The sequence below is a fragment of the Onychostoma macrolepis genome, chromosome 06 (genome assembly GCF_012432095.1).
Source record: "Onychostoma macrolepis isolate SWU-2019 chromosome 06, ASM1243209v1, whole genome shotgun sequence".
Classification (NCBI taxonomy): domain Eukaryota; kingdom Metazoa; phylum Chordata; class Actinopteri; order Cypriniformes; family Cyprinidae; genus Onychostoma; species Onychostoma macrolepis.
In genome coordinates, this window is record NC_081160.1 from 28,914,551 (window position 1) to 28,926,972 (window position 12,422).

General features: G+C 37.9%; 1 protein-coding gene across 15 annotated transcripts in view; it reads right to left on the reverse strand.

Moving 5' to 3' along the window:
- ptprt (protein tyrosine phosphatase receptor type T) overlaps window positions 1-12,422 on the reverse strand; it is a 259,836-nt gene that overhangs the window by 19,492 nt on the left and 227,922 nt on the right. For 10 of the 15 annotated variants that reach the window (XM_058778885.1, XM_058778891.1, XM_058778890.1 and 7 more), the window contains 4 exons: window positions 6,990-7,075; window positions 4,067-4,103; window positions 2,650-2,747; window positions 1,771-1,887 (listed from right to left, as the gene is read on the reverse strand). In XM_058778885.1, coding sequence (XP_058634868.1) covers window positions 1,771-1,887; window positions 2,650-2,747; window positions 4,067-4,103; window positions 6,990-7,075 — 338 coding nt within the window. The remainder of the gene's footprint in view (window positions 1-1,770; window positions 1,888-2,649; window positions 2,748-4,066; window positions 4,104-6,989; window positions 7,076-12,422) is intronic. The other 5 variants (XM_058778893.1, XM_058778894.1, XM_058778895.1 and 2 more) reach the window with 1 other exon arrangement.

Genomic DNA, 12,422 nt, shown 5'->3' on the forward strand with positions numbered 1-12,422 from the left:
ATGCTCTGATAAGCTTTTAATTATAATTTGGGATTGAGAGCGGCGTAATCCGTGCCTGGAGGTGCTGATACCACCAAGCAAGGACCCGTGTAGCCGTTTACTGCAGCTTGTGTGTGTGTATGAGTCTGGAGAGTGTGTGTGTGTGTGTGTGTAACTGAGCTGCTAAAGATGACGAGAGGTAACAAAAGCTTTAAAAGAAAAAAAAAAAAACAGAAGACTCTCTGATATCTAACACTTGGGAATGAAATCCATAACTAGACACACACAAAGCCACTCAAGAATGGTCTTATGAAGGAGTCAATCCAACGTTGAATATTATTATCACCTTTTATAATTGATCATCTTCTTGAACGACTAATTAAACCATTTGACCATGAAACTCTTGAAATCCACAATACTATAGTATGTGGGATTTGAGTCACAGATCTCTCCAAGAGGAAAATATAGACAGATGGATAGATGGATGGATGGATAGATGGATAGATTTTGGGGAAAATGTTCTTAATTTTCAAAAAATGACAATGCAAACCAAACAAACTTTAATTGTTCTGTATATACATAAACCTTTATAATCTATAAAAATAAAATATATAAATGCACATAAATCCTTGATTAAATAACTTAACTAGACATGTGACCCAGACATGTTTTCATTAGACATATTTTCAAGATTTTAGCAAACTCTTGACAAGACAAGATTTCGAGGGCCCTTTCTCTGGAGAAACATCTGAGAATCAGAAGACTTAAGCAAAAGTCCCTGTTTGATATATCCATTTGATCTCATTGCTGTCTAAGAAGAACCAGAAAACATCTCTAGTCATTTTCTGCTCCCACTCATTATGAAGCACAACTATGCGCCGAGAGGAGGATGTACCCTAACAACTCTCTTTCAAAGTTGAGGAAGCGTTTGAAAGGCGGCAGCCTCGTGAGACAGATGGATTGAGTGATTTAAGAAAGTTGCTGATGACATGCTGTTCCAGACTGCGCTCTCCCCCTCAAAAACAACTCCCAAACACTAATTTCTCCCACTATCAAAGCTTCCCTACATCTGTTCTGTTTGGATTATAACACTCAACAACAAAACTCTACCCGCTCCTAAGAGCTTTCTCTGCGATTCGCTTTCGTTGCAAAATATTGTCTGTTGGCTTATGTTAAGATCTCGTAAAGTTTGTTTGTAAGTGTGGTTAGGTTTTTTTTAATTTCTGCAGATCTGACGTCAAGCTGTTCCTGAATGATAAGAACAATAAAACTGATTGAGTGAGAGATGCATTATTGGCTTAAACTCAAGCTGATGATTCATATGGTATGGATGAACATTAGACTAGATGAAGAGGTGCATGCAGAGGGTGCTAAAAAGTTTATTTTAAAAGTAAAACAAAAATTTTCAAGTTTATTTTTCTCATCCCATTAAACACACACACAAATTTAAAAATAATTGAATATTTATTATGTATATATGTATTTTATATGTATGTATAAATATGTATACATGTATTATACGTATGTATATTTTCTTTCTAATTTTTAAATTTATTAGATTATGTTTTATTTTTTTTAACATTCTTTTTATTTTCTATAAATATTCTTAAATTGTATATTAAACATTTAATTACATATATGCATATTACATGACATTTTAGAAAATTCCATTTTAGAATCATTTGTATCTAAACTGATAAGAGGAAATTGAGAACACCTGAGCAATGAAAGTGAAACCACTGAGAAACCTGAAATATTTCACATGAGTATAGATGGAGGATGGGTTTTTACCTTCTGAACAGTAAAAGTCCTGATCACATATTCTGCAAGAGGCTCCGTTTCAATCAGCGTCACTTTGATGTCTCCATACACCTCGGTCTCGTCAGGCCAATATCGGACACATTTCACCTTTATGGACACATAGGAACCCACACGAACACATTATCACACAACACCTGCATCTTAATTTGTCTGGGTATTACTCTATTTTACAGCAAGGTCTAAGTCAAATTGGCATTTGCAGAAACAGTATTATTAAACAAGTCCCTGATGACATTTTGAAAACAGAGAGGTGTAATTGGCCACCTGTCAGACAGGATGTTATCTCTGAATGAACGACCCCTGTGGTCCGAGTTCACTGGAGCCAATCATTGAACACCGCTCAATTACACTCAACGTGACATCAAACGGCTCTCGTTGGGAATGTTGTGAAGGACTTGTGCACCTAATTGTGCTCGATTATAGGATGTCCTCCAAAATGCTTGACTCACTCGCTTGAAGTTTCCCTTGTATATAAAAAATCTTTTTCTATTATAGAGAATCTTTTGTGGAATGGAGTGGTTCCATGGATGTTAAAGGATTTTCATGGAACCATCAATGCTAGTTGTAGGAGCATCCAAGATGTGTACAGGAATGGAACCCAAGACCTTGATGTTGCTTGCTATGCTCTATTCCTTGAGATCCAGAAACATATTGCACATTTGCATGGATTTCTTGCTAGATGTTACTTCCAAAATCATTGCACACGCACCCACCTCACAGATTTAAATATACACTCCGTTTAACCGTGAGACCGTAATTAAATGTGTAGCAATTGGAGGAGCACTTCGTAAATAACATTCTTAATCCTGTGATATTTATTAAGGGAAGAGATAATTACAAGAACCCTACCCTGCCCACTTCCACCAGGTTGGTTACCATGACGATACTGGCAGAATTCTCTTGCCAAATCATCCTCCAGAAATCCCTCACGGTTTCCTGCATGGGGCCTACAGGAGAGGAGGAGGGACAAATTTAGAAGATCATGCAATACTCACAAAACAACTAGAAATAAGATGGATTCACAGACAGTCCCTGAGGGAAAGAGCATCGCAGACCAGCATAAATGCCCACATTAGTGCACGCTAGTATGCAAGCAAGTATCATAGGTCAGTTTTTCGTCTGAAGATGGTTAACCAATCTAAAGTACTTAGTATCGTAACTTTACAGTTTATTTTTTATTTTGCACTAATAATATTATTGCAGTTTCTTATTTTGTCTAATATTTTTTATTCAAGTAAAAAAAGTGACAATGTGGCCTGTAAAAACTCGAGTGGAAAGATATTTTGGCTTGTTTGGCCAAAAATAAAAATTTGCTGAAAACCGGCCTCAGGTCATCCAAGTTATACTACGAGTTTGTTTCTTCATCGGAACAGATTTGGAGAAATGTAGCATTACATCACTTGCTCACCAACGGATCCTATGCAGTGAATGGGTGCCGTCAGAATGAGAGTCCAAACAGCTGAGAAAAACATCACAACAATCCACAAGTAATTGCGGATTACACTGTTCTGATGAAGAAACAAACTCATCCACATCTCGAATGGCCTATGGGGGAGTACATTTCTAGCAAATGTTCTTTTTTGGGTCAACTAATCCTTTAAACTGTTCACTTTATGGTGTGAGTTGGTTCTTGCAAAAGAGTAAACCCATGTGTGAACATCTAAATTTTTCCCCAAATCAAATCCTAAAAATATGTATTAAAAGTAAGTCATTTTCATTTTTTTTTTCTATGCAGATGTGCAAACTGCAGTAAAGTGATAACTAAACTAGTTAACTGTCTACATTAACAACTGTTAAAACAGCTAACTACACTGGGACTATTTAAGGGGGTGATAACTTTTTGAAAATTAAATATTACAAATTGAACTATTTCTAGCAGAGCTATGCTGATATTTAGCAGTGCTTAATTTGCATAAAAACAAACAGGATTTCAATTAGGGTGACATTCAACTTAATTTACCAAACTTTTTACACTAAATACAACCAATAAAGCTAAGAAACAACCTCATTTATAAATCAGAAGCCTATGAAGTGCAAAATGAATTTGCTAGGCTATAAAGCTGCATGTATAAACAATGTGACTCAGCATATCACACAGATGCATGCTTTATTTATAACATTCAAAAGCCTACATTAAGTTTAGATATTCTAATTAATCATACTTATAATTTTCCATGTAGTGACAGATGCATAGATCGTGTTCATGTCAGAAGACTTATCTTGGTTTTGCCGATGCTGTGCCTTTGTTATGTGTTTTGTTAATTACCTTGTGTGGCTATGTAGTGCCTTGGTCTGTGGTAGCCCTGGGAAACAGAATGAAAAAAGAAGATAAATTATTCAAATGAAACTAATTTTTAGACCTGCACAAACCGTATGCAACAATGAACTTGCTTAAAAAAAATCTTAGTTTGAATCCAATTCAGCACTCAATGAGACATTGTAATTTCACCTTTCTGATGCCTTGGCTTCATTAGCATTTTAACCACTGTGAAACAAATTGGTGACCAATGTAGCCTTGCTCATGTCAGGCTTTAAAGCGCTGCTGCGTTTTACGAGCGGGTCTGTGGTACAACAGAGCCCGTAATTGTTTTATTATCGAGAATGAGATTGGGTGGCCTGATTATAGCTGCCACGGGGCGAGAAGCCTCGCGCTGAAGCATATCCGCACGTGTTTACTTCCCATTTTGTAATGATCACAATCATATCGACTGTGTCATCATGGTGTTTAGATCAAGTTAGTGGATCTGGAGCAGCCAGGGAAGCACTTTCAATCGAGCTGTCGCTAGCTGTGGACATGGAGCATTTGCTCGAGTAATTTGCAGAAACTCAGAAGAGCGATTTAAGTGCAGAAATCCCTTGTATCCTTCATTCGTTGTAAGCGAAGCACATAAATGTTGCATTAATCTATTAAGCCCTTCTTTGACAGCAAAGAGTGAAGTTGTTCTGACATTTTAAGGTGGTTATGCAATACGCAGACTTTAAAGGTCATTAATACTATGTTGAAACTTGCAGATCATTTTTTTATTATCAGTATATGTGAAGCTTGTTGTATGTTCAGTTAAAATGAAATAAGGAAAATATCGAAATCTGAATAGATATGAATATATACAGTTCAAAAAATACAGTGCAGGGTTGGCAAGATTTTTGAAAGAAGTCACTTGTGCTCATTAAAGGTGCCCTAGAAAGCATTGATACAATATTTTAAATTGTTCTCTGATATCTACAGAAGGTATGTGGCTTAGGTAAGGCCAAAGTTTTTCCAAAAACGGTTTTACATGTCCATTTACAATACTAGGATTTGTCCCTAGAGTTAAATGGTCTGTGATTACCTTATTTGGAAGGGTCATGAATAATAATGCTGAGCTCTGCTCTGATTGGCTGTTTCACAGTGTGGCTCATTTCAGTAGCTCACATAGAAAACAGATCTCTACTGTCCAGCGTGAATGATGGGAGGATTAGGCATCCAACCTTATATGTTTGAGCCTGTATCAGACGAAGATGCAGATTTTGAGAGATTTTGCAAGAATGTTTAGCGTCCATGGTATGAAGATGATCACTGTGAGATGCTGCTGGAGTGAACGAGGCTTGAGAGAGAGTTCAGAGTTGAGAGTAAGGGCGCCGACGCAGCCTCTGTGTTGCCAGATCCAGCTGTTATAAGCATTTTTGGACTTGTCTTTTCACTCTTTTTGACACTTTAGAAAGTTAATAAAGTAGGACGTTGCAGTTTAGGGTCAGCGATATCTTTATTTTATCTTAATTGCAAAAGATTTGAAATAATTTCAGTTTATGTTTATTTATTTATTTACCTATAATTTTTTGTTTGTTTTAATAGCAATATCTGGCAACACTGCATCGATGATTTGGCTGTACAGGTCCGGCTGGCCTAGAACATGGACTGGTATACGTTATGCAAATGTTGGGGGCGTAAACAATAATGATCCTGACTGTAACGTCACAGTCGGTGTTATGTTTGGATTAGCCTCTTTTTCAGTGGTCTTTTGCACGCACAAAATTTACATAAGGGGGAGGAAACAATGGTGTTTGAGGCTCACGGTATGTCATTTCCATGTACAGAACTCTTATTATTCAACTATGCCAAGGTAAATACAGTTTTCCTTTCTATAGCACCTTTAAAGGGGTGGTTTACTGTTTTTTTTTCTAGGCTTGATTGTGTTTATGGGGTGCAGTCTAACATGTGTTCATGCTTTGTTTTTTTAAAAACGCATTATTTTTCATATAATTTACCTTTATTCCACACCGCTCCTTCCCTTCTCTGACAAACGCCTCGATTATTTCCTGTTTTTATGAAGCCCCTCCCTCAGAAATACGTGATGGGCTCTGATTGGTTAGCTGGCTCAGTGTGTTGTGATTCACTAAACCGCCGAGCGTGCGTCTAAATGTCCCGCCCCTCAGCTCAGCGGCATGTGCTCGGTTGTATTGTAAACAATGGCGTTGTCTATATTGCTTATCAATTTGAGCCCGATTGAGACTCAGAGGATATTAGTGAAGAGGATCGCGCAGAACCTGTGCAAGCACGGCTCTTAATGGTATGTTTGTTGTCTCATACTTTTAGATACGCTGTTATTATGCTACTGCTTATGTTAGCTTTTAATATACGGTTTTATTCTGATTAAAGCTTTAATACAGTACGGCAACCGCACACACGTCCATGTATAACGCTTCTCATTGCTATGTGAAAATGTATAATTGGAACAGTTTGTTGGAGCTGATCTGAATGAGAGAGAAAGAGAGAGAGCGAGAGAGAGAGAGAGAGAGAGAGAGAGAGAGCGACGCGAGGAACAGTATTAAGAACGGCTGTTTTAGAACATTAATTTTGAAACTTGTGAATCCATTAGAATCGCTTGAAGACAGAATCGCGATTCATATATGAATAGATTTTTACGTGCACCCCTAGTTTTCTCTTCCTCTTCTCTAAAGCAGCACAGCATGGCCTCGCCCCCTTCCTTACATGTTCCCGAGGGCGGGGTTTATCTGGGTCAGTGACGTATCAGATCCGGGAAGTAGTTCGTTGTAGTCCCTTACCAGCCGTTTTTGTAGGCATTAAACTTCCAGAATTTTAAAAGACGATATCTCTGTTTGCATTGAACTTTCAGCGCTAAAGATCATAATAAGGAATTAATAAATATCATTGTAACATTATATATGTATGTATAACGTGTCATACTCACGTCTATGTAGTTGGCGTTTATGTAGTCAGAGTGGGGGTCTCCCTCCAGCAGTTGCAGTCGGACACGAGTGTGATCGTCTGTGGGGTCAAATATTCACAGAAGAGCCGGTCTAAAGTTACACATACACTTTAAAGGGGAGCTAAACATGCATGAGCTGTCCAGGAAACACAACCGTACTGAACTGTAGCAGGAGTTTTGTGTGTGAAACAATCACTTTTGGACAGAGAAAACTGTCAAACTCTACATACATTCCTACTAATTTGCAGATTTAAATGAGCTTTTTTTCCCCTCCAGGGTCAACTATGATGTGGATTTGAATATATCACTTTAATATAGTAGGCACATTTGAGTTCAAAAACAAAAACAGCATCTAATGAGTATGAGAACTATGCCAGCAATCTCCTTAAATAAAAGACATCACATTTAGTGTGATTTACCAATGGTGCTGATGAATTATGTGCTGTTTTAAAAGACCTGCAACCTCAGAGTAACTTCCTGCATAAGGAAGACAATTACAATTTTTTTTAAATATCTATAATGATGGGGAACAGTTTTCAAAAAAGTTCTTGTTTCTAAGCAACTCAAGTCTGGGTGCCCCAAGTTCAGCGTTGCACTTTGGGAATTGACAACAAGAATCAGACAATTTTCCCATCCAACGAAGAGTGGATGTACAGTTGACCAGTGATGTAATTAATGCAATTACTCCAGCACCGCCAATCTTCATCTTGTCTTCGCTATAAACACTTGACCTGCTAATGTTAAGCTCAAGCACCGCGTCTTTCCATCCTTGAAAGGTGAAGCTGCATGTCTTGGCAATTACGACGACGCTTCTGGAAAAGGGGAAGAGGGTGGAAACGGAAAGAGAGGAGCGGTAAAGGAAAGGTCTGACACTAGCTCCCGCAAACCCATGTGGCGTTCTTCTTTGATCACATGGAGAATGCAAATGCGCCGTTGAGGCATGTCGACTCCAAGCCAGCGGATGTTCTCTGATGGCAGGCAGCTCTGCAGAATCCCTCCTGATTTCTCTCAGTCTTTCCGTTTTTTCGTTCTGAGGAGAAGCAGGTCCGTGTCTGGAGCTGTAAGCGGGTCGTGAAGGTTGTTTACTCTCAGACAGCCCCTCCTTCCTGTCCAAACTTGCTGTGTTTCTTATTCTGTCTGCTCAAAATTCACCAACTTATATTTTTTTTAACTTCAGACTTTTTTTTTTATTAGCTCCTTTCTCTCTCTTTCGCCTCACAAACATCTCAGCTGTCTCTCGCCGGCGCTTTGGTCTGTCTGCTGACCTCTCTGCTCCCTGAAAAGGAACGTGCGTGAGGGAAGCAGAAAAGAGGGAAATGGAGGGATGCGGAAAGAGAGCGAGAGAAAGAGACGGGGCTAATTAGACGCCACTGAGTCAGTTGTCATAACAGCAAGCACTCGGCAGGGTTCTTCTCCGCAGTGAGGGGCCAGACACAAAGCTCTAATTGGGAGAGAATGACCGGACTGCAGACGAGCGCCGTGATGCATGGGTACAGTAGTTCTGAGTCAGCCTGCAAAACTATCCAGATGTCTGGATGATCACCTGTTTAGATGCGGATGAGAGGCGTTACAGTGACATGATGATGAGTAAGGATCTTAATTCTGCACCGTTTGCACCACAGACATGATTCCTCACGTCATGCAGTTCAAATGAGGAGAGGTGTGCTATTACTTTTCTAAGTGGTTAGAGTTACTTTTCTATGCTTAGACTGCTTAAAAAAAAAAAAAAAGAAAGAAAGAAAGAAATCTGGGGACATGAGCCATATCTAGCTACTCTTTTGACTTGGGCCAGTAAGCAACGACCCAGAACACTCTAGCAATCTGCACAGGCAGACACTAGTCATTACAAATCTATTTTAATCACATTTTTAAAAAACAATTTATCTCATTATTGTTAATAACCAGTATGACTGCAGCTTTTTAACAAAAAGATTTAGTTTGTACACAATAGCATCAATATATTTTACATTATTCAAATGTAAATCTGGCACTGAAACATTTTAATGTACAGCAGACAAGATGCATGGCAAGAAGAGAATTTACAGTTTGAATTGGAAAAAAATAAAGTTATAAAATTACAGTGGCCACCTGAAATTGAATGAATGGCATAAAGAATTTGAAATATATAGAAGAAGCATCTGCAAACAAATTCTGCACTTTTCTGACCCATTTTTGCAATGACTTTCAAGGTCACTAAGATACTTTAGTGTCATGGCATTCATTCATTTTAAAGTCTATCGTAGTTTCCAAATAATTTCTAAGGCCATTGCATCGGTTATCGGCCTAATCATGCTGATGCAATCATTTGAACAACAACAACAACAAAACACAACAAACATCATTAGGCTAAAATCTCAGATAATGGATTTCAGGTGCAGAGGTAACATTAAAAATCTCTTATTTTGCACGCCATCCTAAAGTAAATGAATCACAAAGAGAACAACTCTGTTCGTTTGTGTGTTTAAAAGTACCGCACCCGAAAAATTTCAGCAGTCTCTTAATCAGCGCTCTTAAGCCCGTGTCCTCGCCGCTGCTCTTATATATAACCTCAGTGTGTTGTCAGCTGGCCCCAGTGCATTATACACCTAAACAGCCTATTAAATCCCTGCTCTGCAGAAAAGAGGTTCCTGTGTCAAATGGGCCGAGTGCTGTCGCACACACCTCGTGGCGTGAGAGCGAAGCACTCTAATCCAGTTTAATCCATTTCCATCCGCTCTGGGATAAGACGCTTTGCTCATGAAGTCTACCTGAGAGGGTTTTAGAAAGCAGCAGCAGAGTTTATGTGAATGCTTGAGCTTTGAGAGCTTGGTGTTAGGACAAGTGTCATCCTAATCTGAAAGGGATTCATTTCGGAAGGTTAATTTGCACCAACGGCAATAAAAAGGATCTTTTTTTTGCCACATACGCAATGATTCTTATTAAAGAAATTAATTTCCATCTGTTATTCGCACCATTTTGTAAGGAAGTGATCCTATTAGTTTATATAACAAGCTAAAGGATAGAAACATCACTCTTTAGTATCTCAATTTGTTTCTCCTAGACAGTATTAATACTAAATGGTTACTAGGGATGTAACAGTAAAAAAAAAACGAAAATTTCTTATCACGATTATAGTGACCAAAATTATCACGGTTATCAGTATTATCACGGTATTATTAAAATGTGCTGGAGATGTTCCAAAAGTACAGACACATAAATCCCTTCATCAAGTTTTATATTTAAAAATCAATAAACAACAAACAAAATGACTTTTTGTTTGCATAATCACTAAAACAATAACATTACCAATGATGTTTGGATTTTAAATGACAACAGTTTAATAGCATGTTCAAATATCTAATGTAAATGTTCAAATAAAGCATTGAAAAAGTTTAATAAAAAGGTAAACCTCACATTTCAGCCTTGAAATAAAGAAAAGGGTTAAGTCAAAATGATAATTGATGAATAAATGGTTATATGTATTTTATCTGCTCCATAAATAATTCTACATAACTTATCTGAATTGTTTAAATGTGTAGAATCCACATAAGCTTGTTTTTCCTCAACCGGGCAAAATTTAGAGCAGGGCATGCAAATTGGGTCCGTTTTTGGTTTTAATGATAATTAAAAAATGAAACGGTAATACTAACCGTGGGGAGTTTTATCATGATTTATCGTCAAACCGGTAATCGTTACATCCCTAATGGTGACTTTTGCTGGCCTTTTCCACTTCTTGAACGTTCATTTCTTTAGAAATCTCATAAAAGCTGTGCTTCTGCAATCAAAAGTGGAATTTCAATATCAACTCAAACATTTCTTATCAAAATTAAAAAGTTGATTCTTGAATAAAGCATAACAGAGTTTTCTGAGCTATGAAACAGCAACCTCTAAATATTGATGATGCCAAAATCCACTAATCATTTGAATGTAAACGAGGTATGAATCTGAATCTAGGTGTTTATTCTCGGTTAAGAGCATTAATCGACGACGATAAACAAACAAACAAACAAACAGAAGCGAGAGCGTAATACACTACACAGCTCATGTGAATGCTAATTCTCCAGCTTTGGTCAATACATCAGAGGAGGTTTTTTCCGCTAAGACTTCAAGGGAACCTGACGATTCTGGCAGCGCTACGTGAAAGGAATAAATGTCAGAATTTGAGGAGCTCAGAGAGAAGAAATGAGAAGGTGTCTTCATCCAGACACACGGATCCACGCATGCAGAGCACTTAAAAGAGCAAGACACGCTCTCCTCTGTGTTTGGACTAATGAAGATGAACAACCTGGACATTTATTATTCAGCAGGTGCCTTACCTTGCATATTTTAACCTCAGATCCACAAAGGCATTGATACTAACTGGTTAAAATGAATGACGGTTTGGATAATGAGCCAATGTGTGCTGGTTATCCGTTGGGGGTTTCATCCCTCTCCATGGGATGACTGTGTGATGTTGGTGTTCGCTACATGAATTGCATCATGTGAGAGTTTTACTCAGCAACAGAACTGAATTCAGTTCATACAACATAAAGGAAAATTTCCTCTGCACTACAAGTAGAGTTAATAAATGAAGTGACAACAAATAGAACACAAAATTAGATGGGGTCTGAACATCATTGGATTCTATTCATTGTAACACCAAGACATTTTTCATATCTTTTTTGAAAGTAATACTGGATTGGAATGACACGAAAATGAGAAAATGACCTCATATGGACAAACAAGGCAATCCTAGAATGTGTTGTGACAGATATATATACACTAATAAAAACAGAAGCACTTAAATGAAAATGAAAAAAAAAAATATTTATATATATATATATATATACAGAAATAAAAGCTGATTAAAACAATAATAATAATAAAAATGGTTGGAACAGGATTGTGATGCCTGAACTGAGGTTTGGTTTTTATTTTCTTCTGAAAATCTGAGATTCATCTTCCATAGAATGTTCATAAATTCTTCAAATTACTGTAAAAATACTTCGATTTCAGGTAAGTACAGAGCTGCAATCTTTTTTGCTTTTTCAAAGTCCCCTTTAAACATTCCATTACTAACCTTCCGCTGTGATGTCATTGTCCTCTGCTTTAGGATCAGCCCCTTAGGTATGCTGTGACTCATCCATTCCTATTCAAACCTGCTGCCAAAGCATTTCCTGCAATCTCAGTCCAAACAGACTACGCAAAGGGGCTCAACAGCATGCATCTGTCAAACGGCCTGCGCCAAATCATAGTAGGCTCACTGTCTGCACATACCTCTTTCCCAACCATAATTGATGAAATATACTAATGAGGAATCATTTGGAAAAGATACAAAAATCTCAGCATACACAGAAAAGCAGAAATTGGTCTTGAAGGCGAGCAGGAGTAAATACAGCCGTCTTCCCAATACCCCCACCCCCCCACCCCCTTTTCTCGTCTCTCTGATATGTAAAT